Genomic DNA, 17,719 nt, shown 5'->3' on the forward strand with positions numbered 1-17,719 from the left:
CTAATCGTTGTTCAGCTAATATATCAGACATTTTGTCTTTGGGAACAATTTTATTGATTCCTGGCAGACGACTAACGGAAGTTTCAATGATACTTTTTGACACATCATAGAAGGCTGTCTGATTAGTTACTACGTCCCACTCTCTTTCTCTCTCTCTCCCCACTCTCTTTCTATCTGTCACCCACCTGTTGACTCCCTCCCTCACTTCCTCTCTCACTTTTCCCTCCTCCTCACCTTTTCCCTCCTTCCCCCCCCTTTCCATCAGCATGTTGGTATTTATTGGAGTGACTCATGTACTGGAAGTAGCCCTGCAGAAGTAGCTCTGCAGAGTGGCCTCTGACTGGCACAGACACAATTAATACAATCAGACTTTTTACATAACCCTAACCGTAACCACACTACTAGCCTAATTAAATTAGGACAAAAAAGCACATTTGTATTGTCATGAATTTTTACGATATAGCCAATTTTGACTTAGCAGCTGGCCCATTTAGCGGAAATCAGCTCTGCCTCCAGGGCAAGATTCATGAGAATAAATGTCAACCTGCTTTCTATCCTCCCCTTCCCTTCTCTCTGCCCTTCCTCCCACACTTTTCTCCTGGTACCCACCGCTCTTGTCCATGTGGGGTTCAGAGTGCTTGCGTCCGGCATCGGCGAAAGAGCGCACCATGTCAGGGATGAGCTGGTGATGGCCTGACCTCTTCTTCTCGTTCTGGTGGTGGTGTCTCTTCAGCAGGGCCTCCCTTACCTTCAGCCTCACACTGTCGTCCAGCTCATGGGACGCCTCTTGCTGGTCCAACACCATATCTGCACCAGGACACACCACAAAAACAACCATAGACTCTGTAACTAACAGTGGTGGTCAGTGCCATTTAAGATGAGGGAGGACTATTTTTTTTAATGAGCAGGAAAATGAAACTGAAAACCATGATTATTTTGTCATAATCAAACTGAAACTGAACCGACCTCAAAAAGCACTAATCGCTCAGCACTGAAGTGTGCTTCTGTACTGATTGGTGTGATTGCAGAGAATAATCAGCAGAGGTGTGGAGCACACCACCATCATGGCTGCATATTCATTGTTGTGTCTTATCATGTCATGCATGATAAGATAAGACCGTCTCTGTATGCTGTTAGACACAATGCTCTTACATCATCTAGACAGACAGGTGCAGCTGACAGGTGCCACCTGTTCAGCCTGTCACCCTCAGTCCATCTGGTGAAATGTCAGGCCAGTGTGAGATAGACACAGTTCACTGCTCTAGCCCTCCAGCATCACAGTGCATGCAAGTTCTCATCATCATCTCTCATTTGACTGTAATGACTTTATATATTATGGGGGCGGGGGACTAGTCTAGCAATATGGTGACAATTTCTTGTCAATGTAAAGCTAATACTGTACATATGTCATATTTTCTTTGGGGAATTTGTAATTGGTCTGTTAGTAGCAGCTGTTGAGGTGATGTTTTGTGTGTGCTTTTTTTTTAACCTATTCTTGAACTGGACTTTTGATTCCTGTTCAATATATTGATTGATTGAAGATATTTGTCTGTGTAGTGTTTTATTATACTTTGTTTGTATTTTGACACGTTATTCTGGAAGATGTGAGATCAGAGGATGAGGGAAGGTAGATATGGGAATTGAACCCCTGTCTCTGGTGGGGAGTCATACATGTGTCTGGACCACAGGCTCTTCCCTGTCTGTGTATTGGTCTGACTAACCTGCGATCTCCTCGATGGTGTTGGCCTGCATGTCCAGCAGCACACTGCCGTTGATGAGGCAGCTACGCAGCTCAAACAGGCTGTGGAGGGACAGCGTGGCCACATAGGGCTTACTCCACCTCTCTCCTCCATCCTCCACGTCCTCCTCAAACTTCAACCACCTACAGGGATGAGAGAGATGTTTAGCGGTTAAAGCAATGTAGGGACTCTCACAAGCCTCACGTATACACACACTCCTATGTCCCTCCCTGACCTGGCAGTTTCTTTCCACTCTGCGTCCTTGCCCTCTTTGACACAGATCTCATCCAGCTCAGTGAAGAGCTCGTGGGCCACATGTTCAGAATCCTCCTCTGTCCCCAGAATGAACTGGACACGCTGGGATGGAGTGTCTACATGGAGTGAGAGAGATGAAGAGGAGAGAGAGAAGCATGGATAGAGAGAGATGATGAGGGGAGAGATATTAAGAGGGAAGAGAGAGGGATACAGGGCAGGGAAGGTGAAGAGAGATGAACAGAGGAGCGATGAAGAGGAGAGAAAAGGAAGGATAGAGATTTGGGTAGAAGAGAGATGGAAAAGGGAGAATGATGGAACGATAGAGAAAGAAGAAATAATGGTGGGAGCAGAGGTAGTAGGATAGGATGTGTGGGTTGGGAAGAGAAGAGAAGCAGAGTAAATAATGATAGGAGATGGACTGTTTAGATATTTACAATTGTTTCCTGCCTGTGTTGATGGAGGGATTATTGACTTAAATCTTGTTGACCTCAAAGATATTACAGTATTTCAGACCATATTGCAGATGGAACCCCCCCCCCCCCCCCCCCCCCCTGTCCCCTGACACTGACACAATAGTGTGTGTGTGTGTTTGTGTGTTTTATGCGTGCCAGTTCCTGCTCTGGGCTGCCTAATCAGCATGATTATCCATATTAGCCTGGGGTGCTGAGGCAGGTTGCATTAGCAGTGTGTCCACAGCCCTGTGAAGGTGACATGGATTAACACCACTGGCCTAGCTGTCTGGCCTGGCCTGTGCTGCAGTATTGACTTGATTTGTTTACCATCCTCTCTCTAACAGAGAGGAAATATAAACACGTAGGTCAGCCTACACATGTGAATGGCTTCCCATAGAACAACCTCAGGGATAGAACTGCAGAGAAATGTCCCCCACATGCAACCTTGGACATGATGTACAGTTAGTGTCCATGTTCATTCATGGACACAGAAACATTTATATAGGATTTCATTGAAATTCCACATGACGCTGTTTGGATTGAACATAGTCAAATTGCTGCACGTGTACAGTGTACATTGTGTGTGTGGTCTTGTTCTTCTACCCTTATGGGGACCTAAAATCCCCCAAAGTCTCCTCAAGGATAATAAAACAAGGAAGATTCTCCCTCCTGGTGACATTTCCCACGTCCCCATGAGGACAAATGTTATTTTAAGATTAGGGGCTAGGTTTAGGGTTAGGGTTACAATTAGGGTTAGGGGTTAGGTTTAGGATTAGGGTTAGGGTTAGGGTTATGGGTTATGATTAAGTTTAGGGAAAATTAGATTTTGAATGCAAATCAATTTTCGAGGATAGAAAACAAGTTTGTGTGTGTATGTCACCATGAGAGGCTGAGGCCCCCTCTCCCTCCTCGTCCTGCTGCGTAGCGTTCCCTGCCCTCCTGTCCTTCTTGCGGTGGCGTGAGCCATGGGGGCGGTGGTGGCGGTGGCTCTGTCTACCCATGGGCATACTCACCCCCAAAAACAGAGTCCTGTGGCCTGGAGAGGGAGCGAGGTGGAACAGAGAGGAAAAGAGGTAGATCAGAGAGAGGGAGAGAGACAGATTTAATAGCCCTCACATCAGCACTATAAAAACTCAGAGAAAGAGAGAGAGTGAACAAATGTTTTGTGATTTAGCTTGGTGCAATGATGCATATTCAACATGGGTCCTACATCGTTTTCTATAAATACTTTAGGTAAGCTTGATTATACTTATCCAGCACAATGGGACAGGTAAAACAGCTAAGGGCAGGATGAAGTAAATAAGAGTTCAAGTTCTAAAGGCCCACAGCAGTCAGGAATCAAGCAGCTGTTGAAGTTGTTGAATCTGCCCAATCTCATCTGTTAGGCAGTCAAGAATAATGCATGACACAACAGCCTTTGGCCAGCCACATGTTGGCGGCTGTGTGCGTGTGTTTGTGTCTGTGTTTGTGCGTGCGTGTGTGTGTGTGTGTGTGTGCGCGTGTCAGCTACCTTGATAAACATTCAGTGCAAATGTACTTGATGTGAGTCGACAGCTACCCGTTAATACTATAAGAAGGTTGTCAGAATAATGTGTTATAGGAGAGTTAGAAGAGTCAAATCATCAGGGTGTGTTCAGTTCTCTATCCAGCTTTCTCCTCATTACAGAGGAAAGTGAGACAACACACACACACACACACACACACACACACACACACACACACACACACACACACACACACACACACACACACACACACACACACACACACACAAACCAATGACAGAGTAGACCCCCCTCAACCTGCCCAGGCCTACCTGGCGGATCCATTATTAATGTAGATCTCTATACATTTGAACCAGAACATGGCCAGGGATGGACAAACACATACACACTTACACACACTAGAAAGAAAGACACACTTGGCATTCTCTCATGAACAAACCTGCGTGGTACACAATATTGTGCTAACACATGCAAATATGCTCATACAAACACACAAATATATATACACACTTGCACATGAACAGTGGTTGCCCGACTCCTGTGCTGAAAAATATATGAGCTCAATTGTTAAGCACACATACACACAGATAAAGGTTAATGAGGTGGTCAGGTGTCTCACCCTCTAGCTCCTCCTTCTCATAGTGGATGTTGAGGACTGAGCTGGTTCCTCCTTGGTCCACTACCACTTCCTCATCTGCCCTCTGGAAGATACAAACACAGAAAATAAACTCTTAGAAAAAAGGTATTATCTAGAACCTAAAATGGAGAAACCTTTGAATAAGCTTTTTTGGATCCAAGTAAAACCATTTTAGGTTCCATGAAGAAACCTTTCCACAGAGGGTTCTACATGGAACCCAAGAGGGTTCTACTTGAAACCAAAAAGGGTTCTACCTGGAACCAAAAAGGTTATCCTATGGGGACCGCTAAATAACCCCTTTGCAACCCTTTTTTCAAAAGAGTGTAACATTAGAACCTCACACACACATACACACGTTTACACACATACACATGCACTCATTCACACATACACACGGACGGACACACACACACACTCACATGTACAAACAGAAGCTGTGAGGAACTAGATCAACATCATAATAATAATAATAAATGTAACTTTTACAGTGCTATTCATTACACAATGAATCTCAAAGTGCTTAAAGGAACACCAAAAATACAAGCAATTTAGAAAACAACAACATCATGCATGAGATGGAGAAGGGTACCTCTCTCATCATCACCCAGTGCCTGGGCTTACCTCCGCTGTACCCGCACCCCACCATACCCCTGTCTGCGCATTATGCCCTGAATATATTCTACCATGCCCAGAAACCTGCTCCTCTTATTCTCTGTCCCCAACGCTCTAGGCGACCAGTTTTGATAGCCTTTAGCCGCACCCTCATACTACTCCTTCTCTGTTCCGCGGGTGATGTGGAGGTAAACCCAGGCCCTGCATGTCCCCAGGCACCCTCATTTGTTGACTTCTGTGATCGAAAAAGCCTTGGTTTCATGCATGTCAACATCAGAAGCCTCCTCCCTAAGTTTGTTTTACTCACTGCTTTAGCACACTCTGCTAACCCGGATGTCCTTGCCGTGTCTGAATCCTGGCTCAGGAAGGCCACCAAAAATTCAGAGATTTCCATACCCAACTATAACATCTTCCGTCAAGATAGAACTGCCAAAGGGGAAGGAGTTGCAGTCTACTGCAGAGATAGCCTGCAAAGTAATGTCATACTTTCCAGGTCCATACCCAAACAGTTCGAACTACTAATTTTGAAAATTACTCTCTCCAGAAATAAGTCTCTCACTGTTGCCGCCTGCTACCGACCCCCCTCAGCTCCCAGCTGTGCCCTGGACACCATTTGTGAATTGATCGCCCCCCATCTAGCTTCAGAGTTTGTTCTGTTAGGTGACCTAAACTGGGATATGCTTAACACCCCGGCAGTCCTACAATCTAAGCTAGATGCCCTCAATCTCACACAAATCATCAAGGAACCCACCAGGTACAACCCTAACTCTGTAAACAAGGGCACCCTCATAGACGTCATCCTGACCAACTGGCCCTCCAAATACACCTCCGCTGTCTTCAACCAGGATCTCAGCGATCACTGCCTCATTGCCTGTATCCGCTACGGAGCCGCAGTCAAACGACCACCCCTCATCACTGTCAAACGCTCCCTAAAACACTTCTGTGAGCAGGCCTTTCTAATCGACCTGGCCCGGGTATCCTGGAAGGACATTGACCTCATCCCGTCAGTTGAGGATGCCTGGTCATTCTTTAAAAGTAACTTCCTCACCATTTTAGATAAGCATGCTCCGTTCAAAAAATGCAGAACTAAGAACAGATAGAGCCCTTGGTTCACTCCAGACCTGACTGCCCTCGACCAGCACAAAAACATCCTGTGGCGGACTGCAATAGCATCGAATAGTCCCCGCGATATGCAACTGTTCAGGGAAGTCAGGAACCAATACACGCAGTCAGTCAGGAAAGCTAAGGCCAGCTTCTTCAGGCAGAAGTTTGCATCCTGTAGCTCCAACTCCCAAAAGTTCTGGGACACTGTGAAGTCCATGGAGAACAAGAGCACCTCCTCCCAGCTGCCCACTGCACTGAGGCTAGGTAACACGGTCACCACCGATAAATCCATGATTATCGAAAACTTCAACAAGCATTTCTCAACGGCTGGCCATGCCTTCCGCCTGGCTACTCCAACCTCGGCCAACAGCTCCGCCCCCCCCGCAGCTACTCGCCCAAGCCTCTCCAGGTTCTCCTTTACCCAAATCCAGATAGCAGATGTTCTGAAAGAGCTGCAAAACCTGGACCCGTACAAATCAGCTGGGCTTGACAATCTGGACCCTCTATTTCTGAAACTATCCGCCGCCATTGTCGCAACCCCTATTACCAGCCTGTTCAACCTCTCTTTCATATCATCTGAGATCCCCAAGGATTGGAAAGCTGCCGCAGTCATCCCCCTCTTCAAAGGGGGAGACACCCTGGACCCAAACTGTTACAGACCTATATCCATCCTGCCCTGCCTATCTAAGGTCTTCGAAAGCCAAGTCAACAAACAGGTCACTGACCATCTCGAATCCCACCGTACCTTCTCCGCTGTGCAATCTGGTTTCCGAGCCGGTCACGGGTGCACCTCAGCCACACTCAAGGTACTAAACGATATCATAACCGCCATCGATAAAAGACAGTACTGTGCAGCCGTCTTCATCGACCTTGCCAAGGCTTTCGACTCTGTCAATCACCATATTCTTATCGGCAGACTCAGTAGCCTCGGTTTTTCGGATGACTGCCTTGCCTGGTTCGAAAATTACTTTGCAGACAGAGTTCAGTGTGTCAAATCGGAGGGCATGCTGTCCGGTCCTCTGGCAGTCTCTATGGGGGTGCCACAGGGTTCAATTCTCGGGCCGACTCTTTTCTCTGTATATATCAATGATGTTGCTCTTGCTGCGGGCGATTCCCTGATCCACCTCTACGCAGACGACACCATTCTATATATTTCTATATATTTCCGCACGTCCTTGAACACTGTGCTATCTAACCTCCAAACGAGCTTCAATGCCATACAACACTCCTTCCGTGGCCTCCAACTGCTCTTAAACGCTAGTAAAACCAAATGCATGCTTTTCAACCGATCGCTGCCTGCACCCGCATGCCCGACTAGCATCATCACCCTGGATGGTTCGGACCTTGAATATGTGGACATCTATAAGTACCTAGGTGTCTGGCTAGACTGTAAACTCTCCTTCCAGATTCATATCAAACATCTCCAATCGAAAATCAAATCAAGAGTCGGCTTTCTATTCCGCAACAAAGCCTCCTTCACTCACGCCGCCAAACTTACCCTAGTAAAACTGACTATCCTACCGATCCTCGACTTCGGCGATGTCATCTACAAAATTGCTTCCAACACTCTACTCAGCAAACTGGATGCAGTTTATAACAGTGCCATCCGTTTTGTCACTAAAGCACCTTATACCACCCACCACTGCGACTTGTATGCTCTAGTCGGCTGGCCCTCGCTACATATTCGTCGCCAGACCCACTGGCTCCAGGTCATCTACAAGTCCATGCTAGGTAAAGCTCCGCCTTATCTCAGTTCACTGGTCACGATGGCAACACCCATCCGTAGCACGCGCTCCAGCAGGTGTATCTCACTGATCATCCCTAAAGCCAACACCTCATTTGGCCGCCTTTCGTTCCAGTACTCTGCTGCCTGTGACTGGAACGATTTGCAAAAATCGCTGAAGTTGGAGACTTTTACCTCCCTCACCAACTTCAAACATCTGCTATCTGAGCAGCTAACCGATCGCTGCAGCTGTACATAGTCTATTAGTAAATAGACACCCATTTTCACCTACCTCATCCCCATACTGTTTTTATTTATTTACTTTTCTGCTCTTTTGCACACCAATATCTCTACCTGTACATGACCATCTGATCATTTATCACTCCAGTGTTAATCTGCAAAATTGTAATTATTCGCCTACCTCCTCATGCCTTTTGCACACAATGTATATAGACTCCCCTAAATGAGAACTTGTTCTCAACTAGCCTACCTGGTTAAATAAAGGTGAAATAAAATAACATTTTAATGGCTGTGATAGGAGAAAACTGAGGATGGATCATCAACATTGGAGTTACGACACAATACTAACGTAATTGACAGAGTGAAAAGAAGGAAGACTACAGAATAAAAATATGTTTATTCTGTACAGTCTTCTTTTTGCTTTGCAACAAGGCAAAGCAATTAACTTTTTTGTCCTGAATACAAAGTGTTATCTTTGGGGCAAATCCGATACAACACATTACTGTTTACCTCTCTCCATATTTTCAAGCATAGTGGTGGCTGCATCATGTTAGCTTGTAATAGTTAAGGACTGGGGAGTTTTTCAGGATAAAAAGAAACGCTAAGCACAGGCAATATCCAAGAGGAAAACCTTTAAAAAAAAAACGTACAATTGTAATTATTCGCCTACCTCCTCATGCCTTTTGCACACAATGTATATAGACTCCCCTTTTTTTCTACTGTGTTATTGACTTGTTAATTGTTTACTCCATGTGTAACTCTGTGTTGTCTGTTCACACTGCTATGCTTTATCTTGGCCAGGTCGCAGTTGCAAATGAGAACTTGTTCTCAACTAGCCTACCTGGTTAAATAAAGGTGAAATAAAAATAATTTTAAAAAATGTGGAGGGGCGGGAAAGTGCATGGCCTGAGTGGTCATCGGAGGGAGGTGGTCAAATGGGGAGAGCAAGCAAAGATGGTCTCTGGAGCAAGTCCGGAGGAAGGCAGGCAGCAAGGTGTCTCAGAGTCCTTGCCATCTGTGTCAGAAGGTCAATTGGAGCACCAAACCCCATTCTCAGTTCCAAAGAGTCACTAACTGGCCCTAACGGATGATTTCCTATCAAAAACCAGCATCAAAGCACAGACACTTGATAACTCAGAGAGAACTCAAACTTCAGTCAGAACAGCCTCAGAGGCTATTTCACATTAGGAGCCTCAGAGGATGACACTAATGCATAAAAAGTGGATTATAGGTCAGATGGTTGTTTCTTTCACACACGCTCGCGCACGCACCGAGACATGCTACCTTGTCCCAGACCTGCTGTTTTCCACTCTCTAGAGATACTCTGAATGATCGGCTATGAAAAACCAACTGACATTTACTCCTGAGGTGCTGACCTGTTGCACCTTCTACAACCACTCTCATCATTATTATCTGACCCTGCTGGTCATCTTAGAACATTTGAACGTCTTGGCCATGTTCTGTTATAATCTCCACCAGGCACAGCCAGAAGAGGTCTGGCCACCCCTTAGAGCCTGGTTTCTCTCTAGGTTTCTGCCTTTCCAGGGAGTTTTTCCTAGCCACCGTGCTTCTACACCTGCATTGCTTGCTGTTTGGGGTTTTAGGCTGGGTTTCTGTACAGAACTTTGTGACATCAGCTGATGTAAGGGCTTTATGAATACATTTGATTGAAATTTGACATACACACATACACACAGGCACATACATGTGCACACAGACACACACACCACACACACAAACACCCATTAGGCCTGGGCTTGAAGAAGACAAGAGATGTGAAGGTCAGGCAGGCCAGTGAAACCTCCAATCTGTGCCATCCAGGGAGAGTTGGATCAATAAATAAACAAAGTGACACATCTATCAGACTGACTGATGCTGCTAGTTGGCGATATTGGTGATATTGTACTGTATCTTCAGAGAGATCAAGGTTTCTAGATTAACTTGTTTCACCACATTTATGATAAACATTGTTGGTGTTCTCACATTAGTTTTGCTTACACTGCAGTGTGTGTGTGTGTGTGTGTGTGTGTGTGTGTGTGTGTGTGTGTGTGTGTGTGTGTGTGTGTGTGTGTGTGTGTGTGTATGTGTGTGTGTGTGAGGGAGGGAGGAGTGGGGGAGTGATGTACTATTGGTTGATGTGGGTGGTGTGCTCGTGGGAAAGTGATCTGTTTGGACCTAATGCTCAGAGCTCAGCATGTTTACCAGGAGTACTCCATCTGTAACCTGCAGCATCTTCAACAGAGCTGTTTAACTGAACACACATGCAGAAGTAATGTGTTTCTGCCATGCTATGTTGTTGTCTTAGGTCTCTCTTAATGTATTGTTGTGGTGTCTCTCTTGTTGTGATCTGTGTTTTGGCCTATATTTTAATATTTTTTTGTATTTTTAATCACAGCCCCCGTCCCCGCAGGAGGCCTTTTACCTTTTGGTAGGCCGTCATTGTAAATAAGAATTTGTTCTTAACTGACTTGCCTAGTTAAATAAATCTTAAATCAAATAAAAAATTAAATAAAAAGCAGGCCTCATGTACTTGGTGTTAAGTCTACAGTGTGGGTGGGGGTCATTTCTGATTAATTCCCACTCTGACCATTACTCTTCCATAGTAATGCAACCTTTACCTACCTTTGACCAAGAAGTAGTGATTAACAGTAGGGATTAAATAAAGCTCTCCTCATGCATATGGATGGATGCTTCCACGCACTTGATATGGATATCAGTGTGTGAATGCGTGTTCCTGTGTGCGTGCGTGTACACTTTAGTGTTTTACGATATACCGGTACCATGGTAATATCACAGTACCAAAACTCTATGATACTTATGATACCAAGATTTATGAATACCATAGTACTGTTTCTTATGATACTACTGAATTTTTCAATCTACCGATCAAAAGAACCACAAAACAGTAATGAGAGTTTCATGTATTATTGTTCTGCTTACTGCCACAATGACATGTGAATCATTGTGTAAGGTTTAATCAATGAGGGGCTATGAGTTCTCTGGAAAATAATGCATGCATGATGCGGAAGTTGTTTGCCGCGATGCACAGCGGAGACACATTTTCCCTGTGCATCTCGATACTACCTGGTATCGTATCGTGATACTTGGCCTGGTATAGTATCGTTAATAAAATGTTGGCATCGTGACAACCCGAGTACATTTCAGTCAGTGCCTGGAGGGGGTAAAACAATAAGCAGTGGGTGCGGTAAGAGTGTGTGTGTTAGTTAGACAACTACATAAGGATATGATTGGGAAACTGTGGCATCTATCTATTCACTAAGGGGCCGATTCCGACCCTAGTTAAGTGCACATAAATCTATCCGTATTCTTGAGTTTAAGCATGAGAATAGCAAGCTATTCACCCGCTATTCGTTCAGGGTGGAGATCTAAGAAATGAAGGTGTATCTACAGACACGCTATATTCTGACCTTGACTCAATTCCCTAATAATTCCACCTTTACGCAAGAGAAAATCATGAATAAGGTTGAGCGAACCTGCCGATTCCAAGTGGAAAAAGCACCTACTTTCTTTTTTCCGATAAAATAACAGCATTCTTCATGCACTGTAATTTATAAATTCCTAAGAGCTACTGTATGTAAATGAGTAATCTGATAGGAGAAGGGGATTGTAAATACACAAAGCAATTGTTTTAGATATTTCCCCTTTCCACAGTGAAGTAGGCAATAAATAGCTGTGCCGTTATTCAGAATTGAAATTGTATGCCCTCATAATTTGAATGGATTAAATTTGGAGACCCAAGCTATAGGCTTCTAGGGCTGAATGCGCTTTAGAATGTTTTAATTATATACCCAGGATTTTCTCTGTTTTATTTTACAATTTGTATCATGTTAACCCACTATAGTCGATTGACGCACGCAATTCTAAGTAACATAATTTTTAAAAATCAGTCAGTTTAATCTAGAAATATCTGTGTTTTGCATTGGATGTGTCTCAAACCACCTATTAAGGGATCCTAAAATTATAAATCAAATAGCTAAATGATCCATAGTATGACCATCTTAAAACAATTCCATATGTCCATTTAGAACCCCCCCTCCCTCATCAGTAATACCCACATGCATTTACACCTGTCACTTCAGTGTTAGTTTTGCTTCAATTTGTATCTTACATTTTGCATCATTCCATCCTGTTTACCTTTCTTTCCTCTGTAGGGTTTGTGGAGGTGTTCCTGAGGATCACTAGCATTAGTGGATCATATTAGGCTACCGTATTACAAGTTGTGCAATAATTTGGGACATGTAGCCTATTTGAATCATTATAGAACTCAGACCACACTTAGCAGGTTAAACCTGGAGCCTGGCACAGGGTTCACAATGACTGGACCGTTGTCATACAGTTCCATGATTAGTGAGGATTAGAGTAGATTTATAGCACTATTGTTCAAAACGTATTGTACACTTTTTTCCACTTTCCAATATTTCATGGATTGGATACATACAGTGGGGCAAAAAAGTATTTAGTCAGCCACCAATTGTGCAAGTTCTCCCACTTAAAAAGATGAGGTGTCTTTTATACTGATAACAAGTTCAAACAGGTGCCATTAATACAGGTAACGAGTAGAGGACAGAGGAGCCTCTTAAAGAAGAAGTTACAGGTCTGTGAGAGCCAGAAATCTTGCTTGTTTGTAGGTGACCAAATACTTATTTTCCACCATAATTTGCAAATAAATTCATAAAAAATCCTACAATATGATTTTCTGGATTTTTTTTCTCATTTTGTCTGTCATAGTTTAAATGTACCTATGACAAAAATTACAGGCCTCTCTCATCTTTTTAAGTGGGAGAACTTGCACAATTGGTGGCTGACTAAATACTTTTTTGCCCCACTGTACATTTCCTAACCCAAAAATGTGCCTAAGCTTCCTGAGTGGAGCAGCGGTCTAAGATACTGCATTGCAGTGCTTGAGGCGTCACTACAGGCCCGGAATCGATCCCAGGCTGTGTCACACCCGGCTGTGACCGGGAGACCCATGATACGGAGCACAATTGACCAGCCAGGATTTCCTTGTCCCATTGCGCTCTAGCGACTCCTTGTGCCAGGTGGACGGTGTTTCCTCTGACACACTGGTGCAGCTGGCTTCCAGGTTAAGCAAGCAGTATGTCAAAATGCAGTGCAGCTTGGCAGGGTTGTGTTTCGGAGGACACATGGCTCTTGACCTTCGCCTCTCCCGAATCCGTAGGGGAGTTGCAGTGATGGGACAAGACTGTAGCTAACAATTGTGGAGAAAAGGGGGTAAAAGTACCAACAAAAAAATATACAGTGCCTTCAGAAAGTATTCAGACCCCTTGACTTTTTCCACATTTTGTTACGTTACAGCCTTATTCAGAAATTGATTAAATAAATAAAAATCCTCAGCAATCTACACACAATACCCCATAATGACAAAGCGAAAACAGGTTTTTAGACATTTTTGCAAATGTATTAAAACCTGAAATACCTTATTTACATAAGTATTCAGGCCCTTTGCTATGAGACTCGAAATTGAGCTCAGGTGCATCCTGTTTCCATTGATCATCCTTGAGATGTTTCTACAACTGAATTGGAGTCCACCTGTGGTAAATTCAATTGATTGGACATGATTTGGAAAGGGACACACCTGTATATGTAAAGGTTCAACAGTTAACAGTGCATGTCAGAGCAAAAACCAAGCCATGAGGTCGAAGGAATTGTCCGTAGAGCTCCAAGACAGGATTGTGTCGAGAAACAGATCTGGGGAAGGGTACCAAAACATTTCTGCAGCATTGAAGGTCCTGAGGAACACAGTGGCCTCCATCATTCTTCAATGGAAGAAGTTTGGAAGCACCAAGACTCTTCCTAGAGCTGGCCGCCCAGCCAAACTGAGCAATCGGGGGAGAAGCTCTAGAATTCCTCTGTGGAGATGGGAGAACCTTTCAAAGGGACAACCATCTCTGCAGCACTACACCAATCAGGTCTTGGTATGGTAGAGTGGCCAGACGGAAGCCACTCCTCAGTAAAAGGCACATGACAACCTGCTTGGAGGGCACCCAAAGACTCTCAGACCATGAGAAACAAGATTCTCTGGTCTGATGAAACCAAGATTGAACTCTTGGGCCTGAATGTCAAGTGTCATGTCTGGAGGAAACCTGGCACCATCCCGACGGGGAAGCATGGTGGTGGCAGCATCATGCTGTGGGGAAGTTTTTCAGCAACAGGGACTGGGAGACTAGTCAGGATCGAGGCAAAGGTGAATGGAGAAAAGTACAGAGCCTTGATGAAAACCTGCTCCAAAGGACTCAGGATGTCAGACTGGGGTGAAAGTTCACCTTCTAACAGGACAACAACCCTAAGTACACAGCCAAGACAACGCAGGAGTGGCTTCGGGACAAGTCTCTGAATGTCCTTGTGTGGCCCAGCCAGAGCCCAGACTTGAACCCAATCGAACATCTCTGGAGAGACCTGAAAATACCTTTGCAGCTACGCTCCCCATCCAACCTGACAGAGCTTGAGAGGATCTGCAGAGAAGAATGGGAGAACTCCCCAAATACAGGTGTGCCAAGCATGTAACGTCATACCCAAGAAGACTCAAAGCTGTAATCGTTGCCAAAGGTGCTTCAAAAAGTACTGAGTAAAGGGTCTGAAAACTTATGTAAATGTATACAAATATATATATATAAATAATCTACCAGTTGGTGCTGAAACAGAGACAATAACTGTACTGAAAACCCTATTGAATGAAAAATCTCTTGGCCATCAAGTGGGAGGGTTTTCAGCGGTTGAATTAAATGTATTTAGTGCCTGCAAGGGGACCGCGCCTGCAAAGCCCGTTACGCACTTGCATTACGTAAGTCTGAATACCAACTACTGAGAAGTGCGTAGGAAAGACATGCGTAGAAAAAGCATATATTTTAAGTCGAAATCTGGCCCTAAGGCCTGTGCATCTCATTGACTCTATAGGTCATCATCAATAAAACGTCACAATAATGTGCAGAGCTTTTGATTTGCCTGCTGGGGGGAAAGAAGACTCCCAGCTCCACTAAAACCATTGAAAACTGCGAGCAGTTTTGAAAGGACTGTTATATAAATGTTAAGTATTTGGTTGTAATAGCATCACCTCTTGAAGAGCGGAGTCAGAATGACACATTTCCGATTATTCCATGCAAAACAATTGGGCACATTTATCTCTATCATCAGAGTTATAGAGCAAGTAACTGCATGCTTTTCACAATCAGTAAACATCAATTGATCATGTCATTTCAGATAAATGAGGGTAGCTTCATGATATTGCACAATATCGGCCACCATTAATTGGATATTTGAGTGATATAAAATAAAAGTTACCTATACCTGACAAGTATTAGTGGTTTAGGTTCATTTCCCTTCCTTTGTGGGCTCTGCCTGTCAAGCAGCAGAAGGGGGCATTTGCAGATGCACTGTTAGCTGATAATGTTTACTTTGCAAGCTACTAGTAGAAACGTTGTACAGTTGGCTACACATACAGCGGTAAGTAGACCTACGGTACTGTTTTCTTCAACCTATGTAGGCCTACCTAGCGAAGTTACCTAACATCCCATTTTCTACATTGTTGCTAAGAGTGTTTAATCACGATTGCTGCTGGCCGACATGATAGGCTACATTGATGGACTACGTCAAATTAGCTAGCTAAACAGATCAAGTCAATATGGCTAGCTACATAACAAGCAAACTTTCAGGGGATAAATGGCATTATATCCAAATATTGTTTGACTTTCTTGCCATCTATAGCGGTGATGACAGTAGTCCAACTGATAACTTTAACAGCACGAGGACTTGCCGATGTTAAGCTCTTTCCAAAAGCCTAATCTCTGATGAAGCAAGCTAATGGCATGTTGTTTGCATAGAAAAAAAGGGCTCCAAAAGGGTTATTCGGCTGTCCCCATAAGAGCACCTTTTTTGGTTCCAGGTCGAACCCGTTTGAGTTCCATGTAGAACCCGATGGGGAAAGAGTTCTACATGGAACCCAAAAATGTTCTACCTGGAACCAAAAAGGTTCTAACTGGAACCAAAAAGGGTTCTTCAAAGGCTTCTATATAGCACATTTTTTCTAAGAGTGTAGCTACATGCCAAATGGATGGGCTACCCTCACATATCTGAAATTACAGGTGGGGTCTCCTTGCACCCCAGCAGGCAAATCCAACGCTGTGCACTGTATTGTGACGTTTTATTGACAACGACTTATACTGTACTGGATCTGAGGGTTAAAATCTGGTTTCAGATCAAGGGAATGCTGCTCTTATATTTCAATGTCATTGTTACAATGTTGCAGGAACCTTTCAGAAGTGTTATTAGATGGCTCAGAGGACATACAATACAAATCAATGTATGATACAGTTATGTGTGTGTGTGTGGTATGTGTATCTTTTCCATGTCATTACTGGCAAATCCCAGTCAATATTGTTGACCTTAGCCGGAGACAGACCGTCAAACCGGCACACACATGCACGCACACACACGCAAACCCATCAAAGAGCATGACAAACAAAAATCCCCCACTCAACCAGAGGAGCTAGGTCAGGATGTTCTACTAACACATTTCCACACAGAGCTCCATTCAGCAGTACAATCACAAACAGAATCTGTTCTAACAAACAAGCCATTAACCTTGTGACATATTCTGTCACCATGTCTCAAAGTTGAACTGTTCAATCAACTGAAAAGAAAAAGAAAGAATTCAAAAACAAGGGTGTGGTTCCACTGGTCCTGTACAGCTAATGGTTCTGCATCTACGGCCAGGGCTGCACTGGAATTGTAATATTGTGTGTATGTGCAGGCATGCGTGTGTGTGGGGTCTGCAGCAACACTGCAGACCCTAAATCATAAGCATAAACTAATCATGGTTTGGCTGTTCTGACACATCCTTGATGGATCATCACAAACCTGGACCAGGGCCATCATCTGGCACAGTGTGTGTGTGTGTGTGTGTGTGCGTGTGCGTGCGTGTGTGCGTGTGTGTGTGTGCGTGCGTGTGTGCGTGCGTGTGTGCGTGCGTGTGTGCATGTGCGTACGACCGGGACACTGGAGCCAAAGGACCGGTGCAAACATGAAAATGTTCTGCTGTTTTATCACTTTGAAAGCGGAATTCAAACTGCTAAATAAAAGGTCTCGCTCAAATCAGAGTATATATCACTGTTCAAGCACTTAATAACTCAACAGAGGTCAAAACTGTAACTGAAATATCTCTTGCCACCATTTGACTGTTCAGTCTATCAAAAACATTTCATCAAAAGGTCCATAGTCTTTGAGATAGTCACTGGGCTGGAGACCCACCGAATGCAATAGAGCTCTGAGGCTGTGTTTATACAGGCAGCCCAATTCTGATCTTTAGACCAATTAATTGCTTTAGCCAAAAGACCAATTAGTGGTAAAAATAATAATAACATTGTTATATGCAGCAAGGTGTGCTGCTTAAACAGGGCATGGCCTTAATTGGAGTG

The 17,719-nt window shown here is 44.1% G+C and overlaps 1 protein-coding gene across 1 annotated transcript in view; it reads right to left on the bottom strand.

The window, feature by feature from the left end:
- The window catches only part of slc4a8 (solute carrier family 4 member 8), a 60,259-nt gene that overhangs the window by 24,088 nt on the left and 18,452 nt on the right, over positions 1-17,719 (bottom strand). Inside the window, exons 2-6 of the mRNA XM_020483543.2 lie at positions 4,571-4,652; positions 3,327-3,482; positions 1,975-2,110; positions 1,722-1,882; positions 610-807 (exon numbers count right to left, since the gene is read on the bottom strand). Of these exons, the coding sequence (XP_020339132.2) occupies positions 610-807; positions 1,722-1,882; positions 1,975-2,110; positions 3,327-3,482; positions 4,571-4,652 (733 nt within the window). The remainder of the gene's footprint in view (positions 1-609; positions 808-1,721; positions 1,883-1,974; positions 2,111-3,326; positions 3,483-4,570; positions 4,653-17,719) is intronic.

Source organism: Oncorhynchus kisutch, linkage group LG5 (assembly GCF_002021735.2).
Source record: "Oncorhynchus kisutch isolate 150728-3 linkage group LG5, Okis_V2, whole genome shotgun sequence".
NCBI lineage: Eukaryota > Metazoa > Chordata > Actinopteri > Salmoniformes > Salmonidae > Oncorhynchus > Oncorhynchus kisutch.